Source organism: Electrophorus electricus, chromosome 1 (assembly GCF_013358815.1).
Source record: "Electrophorus electricus isolate fEleEle1 chromosome 1, fEleEle1.pri, whole genome shotgun sequence".
Taxonomy (NCBI): domain Eukaryota; kingdom Metazoa; phylum Chordata; class Actinopteri; order Gymnotiformes; family Gymnotidae; genus Electrophorus; species Electrophorus electricus.
In genome coordinates, this window is record NC_049535.1 from 17,645,496 (window position 1) to 17,671,964 (window position 26,469).

Sequence of the window (26,469 nt, forward strand, 5' to 3'; positions counted from 1 at the left end):
CTTCCTCTTTTTGTGCCTCCGGTTGTACCTCGTCGTTTGATGTCTTTTGTTGTTTCTCCTCAGCCTCCCTCCTGGCACCTTTTTCGTCCTCATTTGGTTTCTGTTGTGGGATCTGTTTCTGCTCCCGCTTCCGTGTCCGCTGCTGCTGTTACTTCTTTGCCTGTCACTCCCGTTGCTTTGGTTTCTGTGTCTGCTCCTGTGTCTCGTCTGGGTCCTGTCTCTGCTCTGCACCTTTCCCATTCTATTCCTGTTGGTGTCTTGTCCTTGTCTTGTTTTGGTTTTGGTGTTTCTTGTTTTTGCACACCCCAGTGTTGCGCACTTGGGGGGGGGGGGGGGTTACTGTCACGATCAGTCCCTTCCATCTTCCGTGTTTTCCCAGTCTTGTGTTTAGTTCTGTTCCATAGTTTCGTTTTGTCCTCACATTGTTTGATTGCTTACACCTGTCCCTCGTTTCTAGTTCATGTATTTAAACCCTTGGTCGTGACTGGATTATTGAATTTGTGAATGTGTTTCGTTTTAGTTGTTTCTTTGTACCCCTTGCCTTAGTTATAGCCTGCTTTCCCGTGTGCCTTCGTGTGTTTGTTTTGTTTAATCATGTTTCCCCGCGCTCTCCAAGTTGGCTCTATGACCCTGGACTCCCTAAATGACTCTGGTTTTGGATTTGCTCCTATTAAATCTTGCTCCTCTCCACACGTGTCCACCTCCTTACCGCTCGACGTTACACCAACCAATGTCACTCAAAATAGGAAAAATATTCAAGGTGAGGCTGTTTATGAGATACTCAGTTTCAGCAACCAACCCAATATAACAACACAAAGTGGCATTAAAACAGACTAATAATGACTATCATTAGTTGCAGGTCTAATACGCTCAGATAAAAGGTACAGTGTGCATCGAGTTTTGTTCAGAAAAATATTAGTAATATTAGCAATCACACTATTAACACAAACATTAGAAATGTCTAGAGATCCAAATATTGCTGGTAGGATATTTGCTACCTACAAGGGAAACTAATGTTATTTACGACACGATTTTATGCATGATGCAGATTAGTTCATGTGGCTTCCAGAGGGAAGGCCCCTCCGCTCCCAACCACCTACTTACTAATCCCGCTCACCTGTTCCTTGTTTCTCTCCCTCGCTATTTCATCCCACAGCGGACTACGCCTTGAAGTAATGAGACTGGAGAGCTATGCCAAGTCCATTCAGCTTTTGTTTTCATTCTGTTTCATTCTGTTAGGGATAATAAAGATCACCTTCTTGCAGCCACGTCTCCTGCTCCGTCTGTGCCGCCGCCGTCACAGAATGCCCAACCGTCAGGGAGCGCAGCGAGCAGCCCTGACTGGGCAAACTTGCTCACTGCTCAGATGGCTGCACGTGAGCAGCAGAGGCAGGAGATTAGAGAGATACACTCTATGGTGCACAGCCTCGGGCAATGCCTCAGTAATATCACCACCAGAGCTTTGAAAAGAGGCCGGGGATAAAAGCGATCTCCCTGCCTTGAGTGTAAAAGCACTTGACGGGGGTCCTGTGGGCTCTGGTTTTATCACCCATGTCACTCCCCGTGTTCACCTTGAAACAAATGGGGATCACGTAGAGCAAATTTTCCTTTTATTTGCTCCCTTCTCTCTCTCACCCCATTAAATTAAATCTTCCTTGTCTATGTAAACACAACCATCACCTGCTGTGGTCCGAGAACCACACCCTCGAGTGGGCGCTTTCCTGCAGTAAGGAATGCATCCCTCATAGGGCTGTGCTTCTCCAGTCCACCTCGATTGAAGGCCCTGACACTAACAAGGACTTCACCATCCCTCGGGAGTACGAAGACCTGGCTGAAGTGTTTAGTCCAGCAAGGGCTACACACCTCACCCCCCTGCCCCCGGCCCCCCATCGGGAGTGGGACTGTGCTATAAACCTGAAGCAAGGAGGGGTACCTGTGTCATGGAGCAGTATATCATGGAGGCTTCAGCGCCGGGTTATATACGCCCCTCCACATCGCCGGCTTGGATGATGGAGGATTGAGGCCGTGTGAGGACTACAGAGGACTTAATGAACTGCTGATCGAATATCCCAGTCCTTTTCTCCTTGTGCCTACTACACTTGAGAAGCTGAGGGGAGCCTGGTATTTCACTCGATTAGACCTACTCAGTGCCTACAATCTCATAAGGATCAGGGAAGGAGACTCATGGAAAACCGGTCACCCTCCAGTCATTACGAGTATTTGGTCCTGCCGTATGGTTTGGCTACAGCCCCCTCAATATTTCAAGCGTACATAAAAGGAGGTCTTAAGGGAGTTTCTGGGTAGATCAGTGGTTGCTTATATTGATGACATCCTGATCTATTCCTCCTCCTTAGACCAACGTGTGTAACGTCTGCGCTGTTCTCCGTACCCTTTTAAGTAACCAGTTATATTGCAAACTGGAGAAATGTGAATTTCACTGCAGAGAGGTGAGTTTTTTGGGGTACATCATACGAGAGGGTAGCATACGCATGCAGCCGGGCAAGGTAGAAACATTGGCAGGCTGGCCAATGACACGCCGGGAGTTACAACCCCAGACACGCCGGGAGTTACAACGCTTCTTAGGATTCGCTAACGTCTACAGGCGATTTACTACTCTAGGCAGGCTCAGTGGTCTCTCTTCTTCTGCAGATTTGTTATTCGTGTCACATGTAGTCATCCAGTCAGGAGCCGGTTCTCTCTTCCTCATGCTTCTTGGCCACGGTTACCTGGGACGTAGACCGCAGCGTGAGAAACCGCTAACCCTCATCCTCACTGTCCACTGAACTGGCTATATGTTCCATTTAAATATCGTGGAGACCTCACACCTCAGTTGGAATGGGACATCTGGGATCAATGCGCACGACACAATTTTTAAGCGCAAGATATTGGTGGCCTGCCATGCACAAGGACGTGGCCAAGTATGTGGCTTCATGCACAGACTGTGCTCCAGGCAAAAGACTGCTTCCTCTAAAATGGTCCCATGCCTCCTAGCAGCAACCGGCGTAAAATGCCCATTTAGCACACAGTGGAAAATGTTGACACGCTGCCTTGGTGATAACGTTCCTTTTGATGAAGCTGCAGAATATCGCATATTAATTAATGTTGTATTAACGTTGAAGAACAACGTTCTCGGTATAATAGTGGTAGATTTCTGCTCGTGTATGTGAAGTTGATTTTTTATCCCAAAAGGTGTTTTCAATAGATTTTTAATGTTTGTAATAATGTGTCCTAATAAATGTGTAAAGGTTTGGTTTTGTTGTACATAACGTTAGCTCTTGTGTGAGTGCTAAGATACACAGGCAAATATAATAAGTACACATATATAATGATCTGTACAACCCTCTCCTAGAGAGGTGTGTCGAACTCCTGCTCTAACACAGTACCCTCGTAATAAGTAATGAGTTATGTGTGATTCTGTTCCTTCTTGACTGGAGGTGGGTACTCCTATCGGATTAGTAAAGCATTTTCTGCGGGAGAACACTACGGGTGAGACAGCAGACAGAGCCTGCACTAGTCATAGGTAAACCGAAAGTATTGCCCAGTCGTGTAACGCGCTTGTCTACGAATCTGCTTGCTCGTCTGTCTCCCAGCTCAACACCTTTGTGTAAGTAGTGAGACGTAACATTTCTTCGGTAATTTCTGTTTTGAATCCTTCTGTAGCTAATTAATTCGATCTCATCTTTCATAGCCGTTTACGTTAAATTGGACTTTACTGCTGTCGTTAACAAGGCAAACCCTGCCGCAGTAATGGAAAACTAGTTGCGCCTTCTATTACTCATTGCAGAAACATGTTTATTTATATATATATATATATATATATATATATATATATATATATATATATATATATATATATATATATATATATATATATATATTTATTTTTATTTTTTTTTTTTTTTTAATTTATTTATTTATTTATTTATTTATTTACAAAACATTTTTACACTTTGAAATTATATACAAGGGAGAAATATATGGCTGATTCTTGGGTTGTGTTATGAGTTGTGGGTTGTGGGTTGAGTCACAACACACAGCAGTTTGATGGAAACTGACATTGTTCATATGCCAACCCTGCATGGCTGCTCTCGTTGTGCAGGGTCCCTCTGGCCCCAGTACACATGATCTCACAGACCATTCAGGAAAGCCAGCAGAAGAATAGGCAGCATGTCATTTGGTCATGTCAGCTATGACCATATTGATTTCCATCTCTTGGTCTTCAGAAAATAGCCATCTTCTGCCTCCTTTAGGTGGTCGTCTCTTGGACCTGATGGGATAACCATCCATATTATAATAGGGACATACCGAAATTCCGCATTAACTGTATGTTATATGCATTTCAGACAGCATACGATACTATGGAGTAAGCACCCTCAGGACATGTGTGTGCTGTATAGTGCAGAGTACAGCACTCCCGAGTTACAATAGGCAGCAGTATGTTACGTAGGCCACTATGAAGCAGTTCAGACTCATCTTCCCTCAGTGACATCCCACAGACACGGCCACAGTCAGCTAGAGTTATCTGAAACTAATTAGAAACTGTTTTCTTGCCCGTCCTCTTTCAATTACACTTCCTCTTCCTTTCCTGTGTCCTCTTACTTCTTGGATCCACTGTTGCAAAATATGTGAACTGACCCAGGACCATTTTTTTCTGTCTATTCTGAGGTTCTGATCGTTTTGACCATTGACCGTGTTTCCACCTGTGGAACTATATGTAATTGGGTTTGGGCTGTGATGATTTGAGTTGATGAAATTGAATGCCAGTGATTTCAAAATGAGTACATGGTGCAGCATGTGATTATATGAGCATTTTTCACAAAAGGTTCAGCAAATGTGAATCATGTGAAAATGGGAACAGTACAGTTAATGGCAGTGCCAAATGTTCGGTTCAGTCATTATTCGTTTCAGTCATTTAACTAATTCAGGCAATAAAATCAGTTGTGAACTTTTCTAACTAATAGACCTGCTCTTGTTTACTGTCACAAAAAGCAACATAGTGACACACAATAGAAATACAGGCATAGTATCTTTTCAGTCCTTTTCACTGGAATATTACCAAATTATATCTCTGATGGAGAGAAAATAAGGCAATTCTGAAACTCGCTGCAGTACAATCATTGAACTGTGATTTCGCTCTCTTGTTTGTTCTCTGTTATTTTGGTCCATGGGGCATTCACAGTGGTTCATATGAGTAATTCCCCATTTACAGAATAGAAAGAATAAAACTGAGCTCTTGAACAAGACACTAGAGCCAAGTCACTGTGCTGATATCCACTTTCAGGTTTGGCACAAGTTAGATAGATAGGACAGCCGCTAACTTTCTCTAGCCGTCGACATTCTAACCTTCAACGGTGTTGGATACATTATCTTCAGGGGTCACACGCTGCTTCAGGAGTCATAGGGTGTTAAACTTTATCGCAGCCTAGATTTGCATCTGATTCGCATGATTTTCATCTGTGGGTGTAGGTGTGGGATGTAGGTGAGGAAAAAAGTTGTGTTCTTTTTTCGCTGCGTGTGAGACAGAGTGGGTGGAGAAGGCACGTGGTTTGAGGATATATATAGATATGTTAAGTGGAAAGGAGGAGTTTTACAAATGTTTTAAAACTCAACTAATTAACTTTCATTTGTTAACTTATTCTAGAATAATATGGGTTCTGTGATGTTCCTGTGTCTTCTGATGTTGTCATCCATATGTTTCGGAAACTCATCTGACAGTAAGTTGTTATGCGGTGTCATCAGCTGTTCTGATTGTTGAAAAATTGAGGATTTGTGACAGGACATATTTCCTTGGTGTAATTCTAAGCAACATTCATTTCATGACAGTTTAATTGGTTTTGTTTTTTTATAGTCTGGTTGTGGTGCATTTGAGGTGTTACTTCTTCTCCTTCTACAGAGATTATTGACATGGAATGCCAGTCTGCAGTGGGAGTCATTGGTCAAACCACACACATCACTTGCTCGTTCAAGACTTCTGGGGATTTTAATATTACTATTCACACCTTGCTGTTAAAGAAGGGAGATGAAGCATGTTTTGTATTTCCCCCAAACAAACGTGTAATTATAAACCCTCGATTTAAAGTTGCAGTTCAAAATAAACCATCCTTACTTCTGAGCAACACTTCAGTCTCTGACGAAGGTGAATATAAGTACACGGTTATAACAGACAGGGGTGTTGTACAAGATATAACATTCGGCTTCACTGTCACAGGTAAGAATAGACCTCTTTTAAAGCACATTTTCCCACATCGATGATAACATGCAAGTGTCAGGCTCTCAGAGGAAAATGTCCTCTATTGTTCTGTACTGCTGACATACCATCACTTTCTGTTTTACTTAGACACAGCAATGGCAGTTTGATATGATTAATGGAGTAAAATGCTCATATTGAAGTTCCACCAGTTTAATCTATGGAATCGTTTAAAACTTTGAGGCACATTTCTTACACACACACACACACACACACACAAACACAAACACACACAAATTCTAAATACTTATAAAAGGCTCTGTATGTTTTGTATATTTTGCCTCTAGCCAAATTTAACATTCCAGTCATTAGTTCAGTGCCAGAAGAAATTAAGAACAGCCAGAAGGCTGACCTGTACTGCAGCTCTAGTGGCGGCTACCCGGCTGGAACCATTCACTGGTTTGACCACACTGGCACCAACTGGACATCTAGTTCCACATTGGTGAGAACAGAGGGCGAGGACAAGCTCCTGCTCCTATCCAGCAAACTGTCTTTCACCAACATTGATGTGAACTGGATACCTTTCAAGTGCGTGGTTCTTAATAGCAAGGGCATGGTGGAAGAAGAGAGCATGTTTCACATGAAGATGGAAGGTAATTACTTCATTCACTTCGCTTTGGAGTTTCTCCTGTGCTTGTTATGTGAACAGTTTGGCGATTAGTCTGTGTGGTGGAATGAGCTGAGCAAAAGCATTCCCAAAAGCATTCCCAAAAGCATTCATAACATAAAGATCAGCATGAGATTGCTTTTGGGAAATGGGTCCCTGGTCAGTTACGGTGTGGTCACTGACCAGAACAGAGGGAGTTTTGAAACTCATTGTGTGATTATGCAACTCAGTATGTGAGATTCCCAACACCATCAGGTCAGTCAGATTACAAACTGATAAAAAAAACAGGAAGAACATGTTTGCTTTTTTCTTTTAACAGCAAGACCGGAGTAAAGGCTTGTCTTTCATTTCAGACCAGTCATTAAATAGTTTGATTGTACAAGGAAGATTTAAACTTGAATGTCAGTGTAGACCTTATCAAATATGCTGAATATACTGAACGAACAGGTTTATTAGGTTTAAAGCTTTGCATTTGCACTGGTAGAGTTCACAATAAATTGTGTGTGAAGTAAGAGAAGATATTGCATCTATGTCGGTTTCATGCCATCAGCTGCTTATAGCCAGTAGGGCCACAGAGGACAATGTTTATGCAGTGATTCAGGTTATACAGCTCTGGCTGTAATGTGACTAGGATAAAATGCAGCCAGGTGTTTGATAGCGCCATGTTAGGTTTACCGCTCAACACCATCGCAACACCACCATCGCTTCAGAGACTGTGAGGCCGTGGGCCCTGATGGGTGGATGGCAACTTTATGTTATGTGTTGGGTAACGAATATAACAACAATATATTTGGAAAAGCTTTGTTAGAATTGTGTTTGTTTTTTTCTTTATTTTGGTCTCTTAAAGGCGGCATCCCAGATGATTCTCCATCTAACTTCCAGACAGTGAACGTTGCTGCTGCCGCAGTGGTCATCGGTTCTCTGATTGTGGGGCTCCTGCTCATGCTCCTCTTGTGCAGGAGACGAGCTCGTCGTGAGTAGCCGTAACTTTCAGCTGAAGGGCATCTGTCAAGCAGGATAGCGTTTCTTCCTCACAATACCTGGCTCCTTAAAAACATGATGTTGTGAGACATAGAGAAGAAAGACCCCAGCAGTCCAGCCACAAAACACAGAAGTGAAAAGTAAAATGTTTTAAAAAGTCAACACTCTCCAAAGCCTCATCTTGGCTTGTTTACTGCCACCAAAGCCGGAGCCATGGAAGACAGCAGCTGTCTCCATGGTTTACTGCACAGCTGTTCACAGCTGTGGTCAGAGGGTTATATGCACTAATCGCAGATCATTTAGATCATATCAAAACAGTGAACTGTATAACACATTATATTGTACCACACCCCTATATCAGGGGGTGGGAGAGCACAAGTATGGCTGACAGTTGTTTTTCAACCCTGACTCTCATTCACTTGAATTTCCAGCGATGGGGATAGAAATTAGATAGAAATTAAGCACAAATTAAACGTATCCTATAATAGATTGTTTATTAACCTTTGTTTTATTTCCCCCTAGAACATTTTCCTGTGGCCATCACTGACTCTGAACAAGGTATTTGTTATGCACATATTTAACTCAAAATAGTTTAGTCCAGTGAAGCTGTCAGGTAATGTGCAGGCAGCTGTCATAACAAGTGTTTGCCTTCGCGAGTTATGACAGGATTTATCTGATAGTTCTCTTGTGATAAGATCATCTGCCATCTCACTCAAATCTCTCACTTCCTGTTTTTATTTATTACTTCTTTCTCATCTACTCTGAGCTGTAATACAATAAATATAGTGTAAAATAAAATACGTTGCCATTGAAGCAGCCCTGGCGCTAGGACATCACAAACGTCGCACAAATCACAAACAGGCATCAACCTACACACGGATTGGTGACTGTAAATATCGCTCGGCGTCTGTTTAATTATACTGCTAATCCCTTCCAGGTAGGTTTGTGGGAGGGGCTTGGGGTCCTCTCAGGGTAGTTCTCCCACCCAAGATCGATCTCAGCGCCGGCCATATGTGGCAGTGAGCAAAGGGATGACACTTGTTTTTCTTCTTTTCATAGGTTCTAACAACAAAAGAATTAATCGGAGCAAGACAGATACTAAAGCTACTGAAGATTTAAGAGATTTTCAAAGAAAAAATCATTTACACTGTGAACTAAATATCTAATCACAAAATAATAAAATGACTTTGGAAGACGTCTTATGGGCATATTTCTATATATTTTGGAGTATACTTTTTTTAGGCATATAATTGCCTCAGTTTTATCTCGCCTGCTTTGGACGACATTTTAACCGAAGTCAAACTAAAACGGGACTTATAGTGAATATAGAGCCTCTGTCAGCCCTATCGAGTGCATACAATGAATGTGACTGAGAACTCCAATTTTTTTTTTTTTTAAGATGACAGCATTATTGATATTGCTAAATGCAACTGTAACCTTTATTTACAGCATTTATTGTGTTGTTAGTATGTCAGATAATGGCATTCATGTGATCCAACAAGCATAAACAAAACTAAAAGAATACAAGTCTGACTTTCACAATGACCCAGTAAGGGTTCAGCCATTTTTAATACATTGCAGGGCATGTTATGTGTGGCAATGTATTCACGAGGTATTTTTCGTGTAGTCATAACAGCTTGCGAAATACAAGGAAGCATATAATATACTGGGAATAGCCGGTGAAGAACCATGATAACATTTCTGGATAGCTGATTTCTGGAAGTAAAACTTGGCAGTTTACAGAAACTTTAAACACTCTAAAAGTGCATTGTGGTGGTTTTTTTGGAACACACTTGATGATCTGCTTGTTTAGATGGATGACAGATGGAATTTTGTATTGCGTATAGACTAGAAACACGCTGTCTGCATTGCTAGACTGTAAAGAGGAAATGTTCTCAGCTTGTCATTATAAATTTTGGTGGTTGCTACATTGGGAACATGTACGATGTAACTGCAGTGAATGCATTAGTCACTTTTAAATGATTTTTGTTACTTACTGTCTATAATCACAAAGTTTTTATTTTACAAAATAAATCCAGATTTTTTTAAAAAAACTTGTTCTTGATATTCTTTGTTTCTTGATTTTCCTCATTCCCTTTCCGTCCTGCTAAAAACTCCAGTAAGGGTTTACGGAGTCCATCTCCGGGTTGAAACACGCAGTATGGCTTCCATTTACCGTAATTATTGTTAACTCATATGAATCATTAACAATTGGTATTCAAATTACAGGCACTAAACGTTTACGCATGTTACAGGGTGGGAGAGACTGAACTACGTAGAATGCAATCACAGAACCTGTATTTACATTTTAGGGCTGGATTTGGGCTAATTAAGTTTTGGAGTTTGCTCAGGAACAGAAATATTCAATAAACTCAAGCTTAGAATGGGTCAGGTTTGAAGGTCTGAGGCATGTGAAACAGCACAGACAAAACATTTAAGCCCAACTCTTGTAGGTCTCTCATGTTTATCGTTTCCTAATAATCAGCTATTTTAACCCAGAGCATTTTGAGATTAAGATCATTCAAATGATTTGGCTTTTCCCCACAGATTTTAACAGCTGGGCTTGTCGTGGGTTTGTTTTACCAAGTTACTGCATGGTGTCTGTAATGTTTACTTTTAGATTTCTCTCAGACTGAGGCCAAAATAAAAGCCTGCAAAATTCGTGCATTTGTTCTTCAACAGTGTTTCATGCAGCTGCTATAATGTGCGCTACCCGTCACAAATGGAGGGACGTTGTTGAAAGTGCTCAAAATCGCAAGCATAGGTAATGATGTAACCAATGGCGACAAGTGGAGCGTATGACATGAGAATAATGCCCAGACATAAATGCTGAGCCAGGTTTTTTTTCCCGTTGTATCAGCCAGTCTTGCTAGCAGCTGACATGGGTTCAGGAATAACAGTACAGCCGAGAGAAAACCGAAGTGTAAGCATGTAGAAAGCGTTACAGGTGACTGATCTACTTGACAAGATGGAGAGTGTGTGATATGAGGAACAGGACAGGACAAGTAATTTTGCTTGTAAGAAAATAAAATAAATAAATAAATAAAATAGAAAAATTGTATGTAAACCTTATAAGGTAATGGACATTTTATTTACTGTTTTCCAGTTGTAAAATTACTTTAGCTTGTTTTCTCAAGATCTCAATTCATTTTGGTGATTATCATGAGATAAATATTGTCATGAGTTAATGAGATTGTCGAGATAAAGTTGTTCTGCCATGGTAAAAATACAATTGAGATGCCACAAAAACAAAAACAAAAACATTACCCTTGCCAGTTGTCAAGATGGTGCATCCTAATTAATGAAAGCTGTTAATGTGCTATCAGTTAGTACAGCTCAGCAGAGAGAGCAAACATACGTGGCATGTACTGATTTACCAACATGCATTTAGACCAAATCCAACATAAACCCACATTACGAAGGTAGAATTCGCTATCCTGGGAATGTTCAATGCCCAGAAACAACAACAACAACAAAAAAAAACAACACATGAGATAAGAATAGCACTGTGGCCCGAGTGCCGAAGTGCGTGGAGCAGGACGCACAGACTTCCTCGACAGGGACGAACATTTAATGGAAACATATAAACACAAACGGCACTCACACGTATTACAGACACGGAACATGAAACGGTTAACAATAAACAGACACGATAACCGGGAATACATGTAATAACGACGACGATACCATTTAACATTTAAACGATACATTGACACGTTACATCGACAATGACCAACGACGCTGCATTCCCTGACCTGGGTTTACATACACACAGGCAAACGAGCTGCAGATGTGTGCAGGCGTGGCCACAAACGAAGGTCCTCCTACTGCAGGTGGCCGGCCAAGCCACGTGCCTCACGGACACGTCGACAAAGTAGTGCACAATACCAAAATCCTGGTAATTTTCCATGAAGCAAAAGAGAAAAAGAGGTTTTCCGTGTTCTTTCAGGGGGGTGCAGCAAGGCTCAGACCCCCACCACCCCACCAGGACACTTCTGGACCGTAGGACACTGGAGGAATTGCAGACACAGGGAGAATATGTGAACTCTACAGACCACGCTTTCTGCCTGCCATGTAAATAACTGTCAGGCAGCTGTAAAAACGTGGGAGTAGCTGGGTCATTTCCTTGTTTTTTTTGGGGTATTTCCACAGCTGCAAAACCCCAAAGGGATATATAAGAAATAGTTCATGTTTTTTTAAATATATATATTAATGTTTTTCACCCTTGTTTTAAACAACAAACTGGGCAAACAGGGCAATATCTAATTAATTTGCAAGTGAGAGAGAGAGAGAGAGAGAGAGATTGATTCAAAATTGTAGTGAATGTTTTCAGAGAAACAGGACGTTTTGAACACGGGTGTGCAAGTTTGATGAAGGACCTTTTCAAAACTCACTTCTACACTTTGGTCTTGTTCACCTGATCATTTTGGCTTGCCAAAAGCAAACATTCTGTTCTTCTATTTCTTCTGATTATTATTCGATTTACATATTTTATATGTACAGACCCTCTTCTCTACCCTTCAACCAGAACTACTAGGGCAGATAAACATCCCCTCAGCCTCAATTAATACACAGCCAATTGGCCCTCAATCAAAATTACCCCACTACTAAATACCCATCAACAACTACTCTATCAGCCTAAAAGCTACTATCCCACAACAAATTAACCCCCATAGCAAATACCAGTTAATATCAATTACCCCATCAAGCAAATATACCCCAACTAAACAACTACCTCATGACCAATTAGCACTCAATTAAAACTGCCCTCACTGCAAAACAACCCTCAAAACCTACCCCATAAGCCTAACAGCTTTCTACTCCTCTACCAAAATTAACCACAACACCCAAATACCCCTTAACAGCAACTGCCCCATCAAGGAAATAACACCCAACCACAACCATACCATGATCAATTAGCCCTCAACCAAAATTAAGCCAAAGTCAAATGTATTTATATACCGCTTTATACAACACCTGTTGTCAAAAAGCAGCTTTACAAACGTGAGCAAGCCAAGGGTGACAGTGGCTAGGAAAAACTCCCTTAAAAAAGGAAAAAGGAACTCCCAAAAAATTAGGAAGGAAAAATTACCCTTAAACACAAATTAATCCTACAGCCAAATCCTACAGCCAAACTCAAATTTCGCAAGTTCACCCCACGTGGTTCCTCTGCTGTGACTACCAGAAATGACATCAGGAGCAATGTACTGCTGCAGTAAGCAGAACCAAAGCCATGCTCGTAGTTGAAGTCTAACTTCATAGTTGTGCATGAAGTTATCAGGGGACTGTTTGCTAGCAAGCCAGATAACTTTGTGGATTTGGAAGCCTGGAACAGAGAGATATTAGAGATCATGATGACCACAATGTTTTATATATTAGATGGTAATATGTAGAGGCTGTTTTGCTTGCACAAATATACACTCACCAGCCAGTTTATTAGATACACCTGTTCAACTTCTCATTAACGCACATTTAATCGAATCATCCTGGGATGTTCACGCACAACCATCTCGAGGGTTTATGAAAAAGACGAAATATCCACTGAGCGGCAGTTCTGTGGAAGAAAATGCCTTGTTGATGCCAGAGGTCAGAGGATAATGGCTAAACTGTTTCAAACACATAGAAAGACAACAGAAACTCAAATAACAACTCATTACAACCAAGGTATGCAGAAGAGCATCTCTGAATGCACATTGAACCTGGAAGGAGATGGGCTGCAGCAGTAGGCCACCATGGGTGCCGCTCTCGTCAGCTAACAACAGGCAACCGAGTCTACAACTTCTCACGGCTCACCAAAATTGGAAATTGAAGATTGGTAAACGTTGCCTGGTCCCAGGAGTCTCGATTTCTGCTGGTATCAGGTAAACCACTGTTAAATGTATGCAGATAATCACTGGTTTCACCATTTCTTCTTATAAAGGCACATTGCCGAACTGTCCCAATTTAAAGTTTTTGACAGAATTCATAAATCCATTATAAATGCCTTAGCTAAAATACAAAAACTTTTTTTTCTGTGCAACTGTTTTGTTTTCATTTGTGTTGTAGTTAACATTATAGTTTTTATGTAGTTCTTGTATTTAAAATATGTTTTTAGTTTTATTTCAGTTACAGAATACATATTTTTACTGCTCATTTGGAATGTGTGTACACTTGGAAAACAAAAATATGCACTTCAAAACTTTTATCTGTAAACATATCACCAAGCATAACGGAACATGTGACCGATTCACTTTGAAGACTGCTGATGCATAGCTTCTGTATCTCTGCAACCTAAAACACAAGGTGTGTTTACGTTACATCAAACAAAAATTCTATTAGACATATGCAGTTACCAGTTTCATAACAATATTTTATTGTAATTATAAATTCATAACACAAATGTCTGTAAAATCATTTACACCTAGGGACAGGACAAACAGTAACAAGCCTCATGCCTTCAACAGCTGGGTCGGGCAACGACAGGTTCAACTGTACCGTGCTTGAAATACAAACATGGCAGATACAGATGAAACCCAGTACAGGACTCAATTCTCAAGGAAGAAGCCCCTTTATGGGCTTAACAATTAATTGAGTATGCATATCAGGTTTAATCTGTGCGCATATCACCAGCCAATATAACAGATCAGAAGGAAGAGAGAAAGGAAGTGGAGAAATTCCTCACACTTGCACAAATGCAGCAAGTAATGCTCTCATAGCAATAAGAGAAAGAAAAAAAACACGGAACAAGGTAACACTGTAGCCAGGATTTAGGCCTGTATTTACAAAGTATCTGAATGATCAAGTCAGCTGCAGAACCCTCTCCCCACCTCCACTCCCATCCACACAGGCTCTGGTCAAGGTGAACTACAAAGGCAAATCTGACCCAGGAACAGCGCTCCAAGATACTTTGTGAACATGGCTCTGAATGTTGGAGCAGGAAGAGGAAGATCTTCAGCCCAGGATAAGAGAGGATTTGCCCCCAGGGGGGTTTCTGCGGCCAGAGGCAACCCCAGCAGCAGATCCCTCGCCTGGGGCAGGAAGGACGGCCTTCTCTGTCTGCTCCTGGGTGGTCTCCACATCCTCTGTGCTCTCTGAATAGGAGAAAATTCACTCATAAGATTTTTATTTACTGTTTAGTGAAATATTAGTTCAGAAACCCCATGGAACATTTATAAGAAGGTAATATTTATGGAATGATTAACATACCCTTCTCAGATCAGTTATATAATACTTTTATTGCCATACATAACAAACCTTATTAGCCCTGCAAGCTCTTCAGAACTTTAAGAATTTACTTTTTTCCTATTATTTTACATTCCCCAAAGATAAATGTCGCTATTTTGACCTTTAGAAAACATGAACACACAATGTACTGATGCACAGCTCCACTGACCATACCCTGTTGTATTCTTTGTCCCCAACCCAGCCCGACTACACTGGAGGAAAAATTAACTGTATAAAGTGAAATTCTTAATAGGCCTTAATATGCCTATTCATTACAATCTTACATCACTACAACTTTAAAATAAAGAGGCTATTTTGTTAATGTCTATGTGACATTAGGAGCCTACAAAGTCTAAGAATCACTCATTCTTAGTTCACAAAAGCCTCACAAGATGTTAGTGAACTCATATTTCAGCCCAGAGACAGAGCTGAGAAGATCACGTGAGTGTAATTGTAGAGCTCCTAGGGAATTTGCCCTGCATTTGTGGACTCATGTAAGAGTTTGATAAAGTCCTTTTGCTTAATATAATGACGTAAACATTGATTTGTGACTGCAAACATACGGCATCATGTTTTTCCAGCACATAAAAATGACTAGAGTGACCAGAGTGCCAGTAGTGCTCTCTTGAAGTAGTGACTAAGTTTTCTAAAAGTGAAGAATTTCGGCTGAATGTGCAGGGGAATGTGTACAACACAGTGAGCTAAAGTCCAGGTCCTTGAGCTGCCTCAAATCTAAAAAGTCTATTCCTTGAGCAGTGGGTGCAAAAGTGCTCCCCCTGTCACTTATTTGATTGTATTACATATCTATGGGCATGAACTTGGTTTGTCTGTTCAAGAACCAGAAATGTAACTCAACGTGTACTACGTAAAGCCTTTTCATCTGTTTCATTCCAACAACTTCAAAGTACATACTTACTCTAGCTTACTGTAGAATTTCATAGTCTCTCAAATAACTATTTTCTTACACAAAACCTCCCTTAGGTACTTACCAGAACTCACTGTGCCATTGTCACCATTCTGTGAAGAAAAACAAACAAAACAGAAAAGTAACAAGAAAAAAAAACAAAAGGCACCTGGTCAGACAGGCAATTCAGAACAACAATTCCATGTGCTCCTGAAGCTAGGCATTGGCTTCCTTTCTTACCACAGATGAAGGCTCGTCTGCTGCAGCACTGCTCTGATCGACAGGTTGAGTGGCACACCTCCTCAGCGGGGCTGATGGTTCCCCACAGAGCACACCTGTGGGCTTCCCACCTGAGACACACACACACACACACACACACACACACGACATGCAGAGAATCAGCACTCAGGATCTGTCGTCATTTAACACCCGCCTCTGATGCAGGGCCAGTTCATGACCGATTAACACTCAGTCATGTTTTGTGCGATTTTTGTTCTGCTGTACAATTTCTGGATGAATTGTTTTGGCACATGGATTTTCTGAGTGATGGATTCTAATGGGTTTTTTCTTCCAATTCTGAAAGTAGTTTAGGATAAGGGTAAAAGGTCATCTTAACACTGAGGACTCTCTAAAAGCTAAAAGCCGGGCAGGCTGCTCTCTGCAGTCCAACAGCAGGTTGGTCATAGACACAGTAACACTGAATGTTAAGCACTGACTGGTCACAAACATCATTAATATTTGGTTCACATACTTTAATTTTCAAATATGCTTTACAAATCATAAAACAGCACCAGCTGTTATGTTGGTAAGAAGCACATGTATTTCCCCTTGTTGGATTAAGCATGAATTCATCACTTGCAGTTCTGTGTTTCTGCACCTGGTCCAATCACAGAGATCCTACTCTGAGATAGCACTTTGCTTGCACAGCTGATGAAGGACCAGTGTCCAAAACATTGCATTTTTCTTTCTCTTTATGCCCGGGAAACAGCACAAAAATAATGCATAAACATAAGGAGCTTAATTCAATGTGTGCTGTTGATTTAGTGCATAAAGGCCATATGGAGGTGCTGAGCACACATTAACAGTGTCAGCAGGGCTGGGCACAGCCTTAGTCATAACAGTGGTCAACGTGGCTTTACATTTTAAAAGGTTCAGTAGGTGATGGGTCTGTGGTTTAAAAGTGAGCTTGGATAGCGGTTGGTCTGGAACATCAGACATCACTGCTGAACCTCCTGTAGGTGTAATGGGTTTAATTCAGTGAAACACAGACAAAGGGAGAAGCCTATCTGAGCCTACACCTGTGAAAACCTTGCAAGCAGAACCACAGTTCACAGGATATCAGTACTTCTGCTACTATGCACAGCACAGGTACCCAGGAAGGAGTGTGTGTGTGTGTGTGTGTGTGTGTGTGTGTGTGTGTGTGTGTGTGTGTGTGAGTGTGTGCGCGCGTGTGTAGTTAGACAGACAGACTACCAAGGCCAAGTAAAGTACCGGAAAGTCTGCTGCCACTACTGTGACCATCACGGAGACCAAACAACTGATATACGCCACAGCAACATTGATACTTGAGATGCTTGGCAACAAGATGAACATCAAAAAACAGTATCCTCCATGGAGAAGGAGACTGGAGGCCAAGATAAGGGAAACAGGAAGAGAATTTAGCCAGCTACCAGAAATGCGGAAAGGCACAATGAAGGTACCCGTTGAAGTACAACAAGCTGTCCATACCTGAGGCCTTGGAGACTGCCAAGCAAAGCTCAACAACTCTGGCTGCCTGCCTGAAGAGAAGAGAAATAGAAGCCAGGAGAACAAACATGATGTTCTCCCATGAGCCATCCAAAATGTACTCTCAGGGGCAAAGTAATAGAATAAGAACAAACCCACCATAGCCGGACACTGAATAATACTTGGAAGGTGTATGGGAGAAGGAGGCATCACACAACGACAATGCCCAGTGGTTAGAGAAGCTGAGAGGAGACCACAGCAACGTCCCTGAACATGAGCCAGTAACCATCACACTAGCACATATCTCAAGTTTGAAGAACTGGACAGCTCCAGGCCCTGATGTGGTCCGTGCCTACTGGTAGAAGAAGCTAATAGCTCTTCATGTGCTTCATTCATGAAACCTTCATAAAAACATGAGCAAACTGCAAATAAATGGAGTAAAATGGACCTTCCTGAACACTCTCCACCTTTCATAAATGCTGCTTAAACAGCAGATTTATTATCAGAATGGGTGCATGTTCATGAATACCAAATGTTCACAAATTGGGAACACGTATACATTTATTTACAATTAGCATATAATTACCATAATCCACGCGCATCATCAAGTCTGTCTGCTGCAGATGAAGGAATCACCAGCATTCCCGGTGAAACCTCTGTGAGGTATTATTCCTGGTGGTGACAGTGATCTGCAGCTGGTGAACTTCCAAACAAATCTGATGGTAAGTTAAGAATAAAGGTTTAGTTCCATTTTCACCTTGCTTAGCCAAAATGATCGTGCTGGCTCACTGCACAAGGTTTTATATACATGTATGCTGTTTTTTGGTTTTCCAAAACAATTGCAAGTGGAAATTAGAGATAGCATGCTTTGCTTAAACGAATATATTTATCAAAAATGAACAACTGTCACTTGGCTTCTTTGCTACACAACATTTTCACTGAAGGATTCATTTGTTTTGGGGTTTTTTTTTTACATTGTATTTTTAAAATGTATTTCTCAGACGACCCGCCACAAGTAGCATCTTCCTCCCCCACTACCACAGTTCACCCGCCTGGACCGGGTAACCCACCATGCTGAGGTGCCACCTATGAAGGAAACAAAATTCTGACTGAAGCAGTCTGGAGAAACAAGAGAACATTTATGAAGCAATGTTGTGCATAAATGATCATTTTAAAGAAATAAATACCAGAGAAATATGCCATGAAATCGAAAATCCAGCATAGTGAAAAAAAACGTTGTCTGGTGTGTTTATGTTTCATTTGAGTAGAAGACACGTCATTTCAGAAACATCCAATTAATTTCCGTCGCATAACCGCTTCAGTTGGCATGCTCACATTGGAGTTTGGCAAATTGGAAGGCAGAATGTTATGCTTAGGTGGGAATGGGTCCTCCGGATTTGCCATGTTGTGCAGGACGCAGCAGGTCGGTATTATTTTACAGGGTTTGTACAACAGTGTACCACTTGCTGCATCCAAACACATCCAACGACCTTTTAGAATTCCATAAATGTGCTCAATAACTGACCAAGTTTGTGCATGTTCATCATTGTAAGCAGTTCCTGTTGACTTTGAGAGTTCAATCAGCAGAGTTATAAGCCACTGTGTCAGGGGTGTCTCCTGAGCTGGAGAAAAGATAATTTGTCGGATATATGACTAAACATACAATATTTTAGGTTAAAACAGACAGACCAACCTGTGCACCACCTTGATGGACTAAAGAAAGCCTGATTCAGTGCCCCACACATGGGATCCTGGAATGCTTAATGGCTGTAGAAGATAACTCTAGAGGCCAACTTTAAAACAAATACGAGTCACCATCAAGTGCGAGATTTACCAGACAGATGCCATCAACGCTGCTGTTCTGCACAGACTTGAACCCCTTAAGTGAAATCATGACAAAGAGCTACAGATACTGGCTACGGAATGGAACGACCATCAGCCACCTCCTCTACATGGATGACACCAAGCTGTAGGCCAGAAGTGAATGTGACATCAACTCCCTAATCCATCTCACCAGGATATACAGCAATGACACTGGAGTGTCATTTGGACTGGAGAAAAGTGTGGTCAGATGGTTACTAGGAGAAATAAGGTTGCTAGAACAGAGGGGGTTGTACTACTAGAAGGTAACAGAACAGATGTTGAGGGAATCTACATGTACTTTGGAGTCCCACAGGTAAATGGGAATCATGAAGAGGCCACAGAGAAAACAGTTATAGCCAAATACCTACAAATAGTGAGACAAGTCCTGAGAAGTCAGCAGAACGGGAAGAACAAGAGATCCAGGCCATCAACACCTATGTACTAAAAGTAATCAGATACCCTGCTGGCATAAAAAGCTGGCCTAAGGAAGAGACAGAAGCAAGGGACATCAAGACACTCTGGACCGTACATTAAGCGGAAGAAGGGGGGCTAAGGACTAGTAAGCATCAGAGCCAATATCCAGAATTAAACAACCAAGATCCAGGAGTACACCAGGATAATGTCCCCAAGTGACAAAGTGCTTAGTGAGTACCTCAGACAGCAGAAATCTGAGGAGGATGGGAATGAAGAGAAACAGGACCCATCATGGAGGATAAACCCCTGCATGGTATGTACCACCAGCAAATAGTGGAAATGGCTGATATGGAGAAATCCCATCAATGGCTGTAAAAGACTGGATTGAAAGCTTAATAGAGTCTTGGATCTACCAGGCAGGACCCCAAATGCATTGCAGTGCAAAGATGTCCTTGAGACAAATCCAGCACATAACAGTGGGCTACAAGATGCCAGCAGGCAGACCTTACATGGAATGCCAAAGTGGCTGACATAGTGTACAGAAACATCTTTGCCGAGCACAGGCTGGATGTTCCGATGTTGAAGTGGGATGCATCCCCAAAGGTGGTGGAGAGTGACCATGCTAAGATCCTGTAGGATGTCTAGATACAGACAGAAAAAATGGTAATGGCTAATGGTGGACAAACAGCAGAAGCGTGCTGTAGTGATAGATGTAGCAATCCCAAGTGATAGGCAAGTCAAGTCAAAATATTTATAAAGCGCTTTTTACAACAGAGGTCACAAAGCAGCTTTACAAATGTCCATGTCCAAGCCCCCAGTGAGCAATCCAAGGGTGACAGTGGCAAGGAAAAGCTCCCTAGAGCATGAGAAAGAAACCTTGAGGAACCAAGACTCAAAAGGTGGGGCTCATCCCCTCTTTAAGACACTAGGCCTAATGAAGTCAAGTGTGCAGGCAGAGACAGTTACACTTATTCAGATGTTTAAGGTCACTCAGAAAGCAGGTAGGTACATAGGTGAGGAGGAAAGAGGGGACATTAATATATTCCAGAAAGAGTTGAGGTTGGTGATATTGAGGAGAGCAGAGGTCTGGAGGCAACATTCTTTAGGAACCCATTTTTAATGGCCTTATTTAGTAAAGTTAAATGTGGAAGGCTAAAACTTTGGAAGGACTCAGAGGAGTATTTCTATAGCATGTACTCTGACAAGGATAGGGCAAAGGAGTTGGAGCTGTCAGCAGAAATTCCCTGATTGGGTGACCAATGAGTGCCAAATGGATGTTAGCCTACCTAAGTGGAGTAAGATACAAGACATGGTGCAAGGCTGGTTCTGCACCAGGGCCTAAAAGCGTTCCGTTTTTTATGCATAAAGCGCAACTGATTTGACGTTGTTTTCTTTTATGGAAGATGATGCTCATAGCATAGAAAGGGATTATCCCAAAGTAGTGGCAAAGAGCATAGGGTATTCTTATGCCAAAAGAGAAGAATGCCATGTGCAGTGTAGGTCTATAAGCCTTCTTAATGTGGAGGGTAAGCGTTCCTTTAGGTATATTTTCTGAAATAAGGAAAATTGATGCCTTCTATACAGAAGAGACCCCTGCTGGAGCTACTGCTAACAAGTTTAGTTGAGGAATTTAATTGTGTTAATGTATATCACAAAATGAGTTTGTTAGAGTCTAAAAGAATTTAAATTTAAATGCATATTTGGTAACTTTGGGTGGCAGTCATATACAGTAGAGACAGGTACTGGCAGATTTGTAGGGAAGTCTACCAGTGGGGCTGGGTAAGGCCTTAGTCACCTAAACTGGTATGGATTTTATGATTTAGTGCCAGAGTAGCAGTATGGGGGCAGCAAAGTGGCTAAATATAGGAAGGCTAATTCAGTTTGTGCTGTTGTTGTAGTGCATAAAGTCCATAAATAACTGGTGGTACTGATCACATTAACAATAATGTGGTGTGGCTGGGAACAGCCTTAATCACTAGGGAGGCCAATGTGGGTTTAAGCTTAACGTTCGGTAAGTGATATGTGAGTCTGGGATATCAGACCTCACTGTTTAGCCTTCTGAAGAGGTCATGGGCTTAATTCAGTGAAACAATGACAAAGGGAGACTCCTATCTGACAACCTCTTTTAGGAGCTTGTAAGGAAGTAGGTTCTTAGAGGTTTATTACTAGTGAAATGAGTGGGCTGGGTGAGAAACCCCAAAGGTTCAGAGCAGAACATCTGACATCCTGTGTATACTTACATTTACAGAAAACAATTGAGTATTGATTAAGCTATGTGGCCTACTTTTTGCATATACAAGTACATCACTGCAGCAATGATAGGCCCCATGTTATAGTCATCAATGTGAAAGGGAAAAAAACACTTCCAGTGAGGACAAAATCAAGATGCTGTAGCCTATAATGTGTAATGTGACATGTAACACTGAATAATGTGCAGGTTTGATGTTACATTCATGAAGATTGTCCTCAAAATGTCCAAGTTGGGTCTATTCACTCTGTATAACCTGATATAATTAGAGGTTTATATCAGAAGAGTCAACACATCATAATTGGGTTACATGCTAACCCCTGTATTTTTAATTCTTTTATTATACTATAATATAGATTATATATAACATATAATAAAAATTATAATATTTTCATACAGTCATACACACACACACAGACACACGCACACACACACAGACACTTTTATTAGAGACACTCATTTAATAATGTGTTGGACCTTCTTTGGCTTCCAGAATTGCAGCAATTAATTGTGGCATAGATTCCACTAGATGCTGAAATTGTTCTGTAGAAATCTTGCCCCATGCGGACTGGAGAGCTGCTCACAGATGCTGCAAATTTGATGTAGGTACTGATGTGCTCTAAACAGCCCATTTTATCTTCTCCTAAAGATGCTCTATATGATTAAGATCTGGGGACTTTGATGGCCAGGGAAGCAAGAGAAACACGGTATGTCCCTGGAACCAATCTATGACCATACCACACTTGTGGCATGGTGAACTGCCATGAAGGGATAGACTTGGTTGGCCACAATGCTTAGAAAAGTCCTAATGTCCAAACATCCATTCAGAGGACCCAGGGAGTGACAAGAAAACATTCCCCACACCACTCTCCACCTCCCTTGGCCTGAACTGTTGACATCAGACAGGAAGGGCTCATTGATTCATGCTGCTTCTACCAATGTCTGACCCTGCCATCAGCATGGCGCAACAGAAATTCTATTTATCTGATCAGCTGATGTCTTTTCACTGCACAGTGATCCAATTTTTGCACTCTTTTACCTACTGCAGTCTTGCCTTTCAGATTACCTTAGACAGCAATGGTCGTCTGCCTTTATAACCCATCCATGCTATGGAACAATGAGTTGTGTGTTCGTACGTTGTATTTGGTTGCAGTTTGCCTGACTCTGCACCGCATTTTCGTAAGAAAGATGCTACTCAGAACCCTTTAGTCAATGAGTTGTTTACATCCACAGGACCCTCTTTTTCTAGATTTTTTCCCCCTCGATCACACTCTTTTTTGTATACTGTGTACTGCTGCATGAGACAAGCCCATGAGGTTAGCAGTTTTTGAGATTCTAGCCCTGGTTAGTCTAGCACTGATGACCATGCCTTGTTTGAAATCACCAAGATCATTCAGTTTTCCTATTCTAATATGGATTTGCACTGCAACTGACCCCCAGAATACTTGCTCATCTGATTTTATGCTACAAAGGTCACATCTAATTTTTATACAGGGAAGCTCCAATTGTGAAAGGGAAGATGTCTCTAATAGTGGCCATTTTGTGTGTGTGTGTGTGTGTGTGTGTGTGTGTGTGTGTACACACACTGAATGGCCACTTCATTAGAGACATCTTCCCTCCATGTATAATTATGAATCATAGAAGAAAACTGGTTTAGGGTCACAGTCTTTTGGGAATGTCTGGGATGCTTGCAGTAAAAAACTGTTAGAGATATAATTTACATGCTTTAGTGATATCAGTACTATAACTGCCAATGTGCTAACGCCCAAGTCAAAAGATATTTATGGCTGAATACCTTAACTGAGTGATGTGTACATTATTTATAGCAATTAACATCAGATTTTTCATGGTACAATACCAGGACTGGGTTATGTTAAAATGGTTAGCAAGTCCAATTTTAGCATTTATAAATCTAGAAATGATCAAAACTTCAAACAAATAAGCAAGAGGGACTTTCAGACAGATTTTGAATTCTCCTGCCAATCAGAGCACTTGCCAGCATGACAGAACCACATGGACCGGAACATACTGCACAGGTTGGTTCCAAGGGTAGCAGGTCGCCAGGGGCAGGGTTGTGAACCTGTTTAACTCCATGTTCACCTACCTGGTGGATTGTTCCTTCTATGAGCATGAGGATCTTCGGGTTCTGCAAAGATACTGGAAGCCATTTTGTTTTTGCGAGTAGAGGGCTTCTCCTCATCTGTACCGAAGCAGATGTTCGATCCCCCACCTGGTGGACGAAGCACTCTGGAATAGAGACGCACAGGGGCACATAGGCATTCAGTCCCGAGAGTCAGAGCAACTCAGCTAATTCTAACTCAATAATTAAGTCAGGCAGGTTGGCAGAAATGGGAAACCTAAACATGTGCAATGCATGCAGTCCCATGGCTGGCAGTGAAAAGCCCAGGGTCTTCCCAACAATGTCACGCGTCCAGTATCCCAGCCTTGTGGTGCCATGGTGCAAATTAGTGAACAGCAAATACAATGGAAAATGGCTAAGACAAACTTGGGAGAAAAGTGGAAAAGACAGGTGAAATAAAAGAAAATATAAATATAATAAATTACAAAATCTGTTGAAAAAGCAACTTACATTTGAAATAAATATATTTAAATAAGAATAACACTGACTTATAAGGAAATACTTTTGTAGCGTTTTTTATATATTATATATATATATATATATACACACACACACACACACACATATATATACACACACACACACTTTATCTTTGAAGAAAAATACATGCATGTAAACAGTGTAAGCATAGCAGATTAAAACACTTAATGCCAGGGCAAACCCACACAGATGACCTGTCACCGCACCTGTCATCGCGCAGCGCGATTGGCGAGATAAACCGCGATGAAGTCTAACCAACCAGACAAATGACTGCACGTCGATAAACATGCAGTTGCGTTCCGTTGTGGCTACAGATCCGTACCTTTATTGAATAAGGTCGGCCATTAGGACGCCAAGGACAGGCTAATGATGCCTGGTATAACACCAGCCCAATGATGCCTGGTATAACACCAGCCCAATGATGCCTGGTATAACACCAGCCCAATGATGCCTGGTATAACACCAGCCCAATGATGCCTGGTATAACACCAGCCCAATGATGACTGGTAATACATGAGCCCAATGATAACTGGTAATACACCAGCCCAATGATGACTGGTAATACACCAGCCCAATGATGACTGGTAATACACCAGCCCAATGATGACTGGTAAAATACCAGCTTGCGACAAAGGCTGAACCCCACCCAGTCACAACACTACACGCGCTCGCAGCGTAGTCGCATTCAGCAACGTCCTGAAAAACGGAGTCGCATTAATTCATTTAGCTCCTGGACAGAGTAAAATATTTACGTCCTCATTACAGAGACACGGACCTATGATGCTCCCAAATGCAGAAACGTAACGTTAGATGATGGCAGCTCGCGAGCTGTGTGCATAATCGTGAAAACGCGGATCCTGCAGACAGCCGCGCGCGTGGCGCGTGGACAATGGGAAGCCTATTAAGCGATACAGTAGAACTAATAAAGCATTCGGCCAGTACGGACGAGATTTTAGCGGGCAATTCACCGATGGTTCGGTATTTTAACGTGACTTGTAAACGTTTAAATGTGTCGAGTTTGATTTAGATTTAAATAGGCCGCCTACTGCAGTCTTTCAGTCAGAACGCTTATTTTAGTGTTCTCGCACCGTCAGATCTCGCCAGCCAGCGGTACTAACAATGAACCCCTTCACAATCTTAAATTGGACAACGGCGCTCGGTTTGTATTCGGAAATACATATTAGAGTATTTGTAAATTACAGCGTCCACCCATTATTAGCACGTTAGCACTTCGAAGCTACTTGACGGGTTTTTTTGTTTGTTTGTTTTTTTACCTGGAGCTACTCCTAGCTTCCGGATCCATGCCTTGAAAAGTGGTAGTGGTCGTCATTTTAAATTGTTTTATCTCGGATGAAAACGGCTACTTGAGACGAAGCAGGAGGTTTTACAACAATCCCTGTCACTAACCTAACGCTAGCCGTCCGACTTCACGGTTTCATACTAACACTCAACCGCCACACTGCTCCGCCTCGCGCTGAGGATGCCGTTGGAGGTTTGAAACGTTCCATCCGCAGGCTCGAGACGACCGGCGAGGCTTTTCCCTGGCTGCTGATTGGCTGGAATCGGAGCCTTTCTCGCACCGTGACCGACGGAAGAAGCACGTCGATTCACTCCAGCTATGCAAAATGAACGTTTACTCCACCATGTTCATAATTTC

At 41.7% G+C, this 26,469-nt stretch overlaps 2 protein-coding genes across 2 annotated transcripts; one reads left to right on the top strand and one right to left on the bottom strand.

Moving 5' to 3' along the window:
* The first annotated feature begins 3,349 nt into the window (after positions 1 to 3,349).
* zgc:174863 (uncharacterized protein LOC100136852 homolog) lies at positions 3,350 to 9,883 on the top strand. The gene is made up of 7 exons (XM_027021970.2): positions 3,350 to 3,604; positions 5,642 to 5,714; positions 5,894 to 6,208; positions 6,535 to 6,840; positions 7,702 to 7,827; positions 8,358 to 8,393; positions 8,895 to 9,883. Exons 2-7 carry the CDS (start codon positions 5,648 to 5,650, stop codon positions 8,999 to 9,001), a joined length of 957 nt encoding a protein of 318 aa, XP_026877771.2. The 5' UTR covers positions 3,350 to 3,604; positions 5,642 to 5,647; the 3' UTR covers positions 9,002 to 9,883.
* Positions 9,884 to 14,163: 4,280 nt separating this feature from the next.
* Positions 14,164 to 26,333, bottom strand: jpt1a (Jupiter microtubule associated homolog 1a). The gene is made up of 5 exons (XM_027021927.2): positions 26,087 to 26,333; positions 24,297 to 24,439; positions 16,183 to 16,292; positions 16,028 to 16,055; positions 14,164 to 14,905 (listed from the first exon to the last, which is right to left on the bottom strand). The coding sequence occupies exons 1-5, from the start codon at positions 26,140 to 26,142 to the stop codon at positions 14,766 to 14,768; spliced, it is 477 nt and encodes a 158-aa protein (XP_026877728.2). The 5' UTR covers positions 26,143 to 26,333; the 3' UTR covers positions 14,164 to 14,765.
* Positions 26,334 to 26,469: the final 136 nt, after the last annotated feature.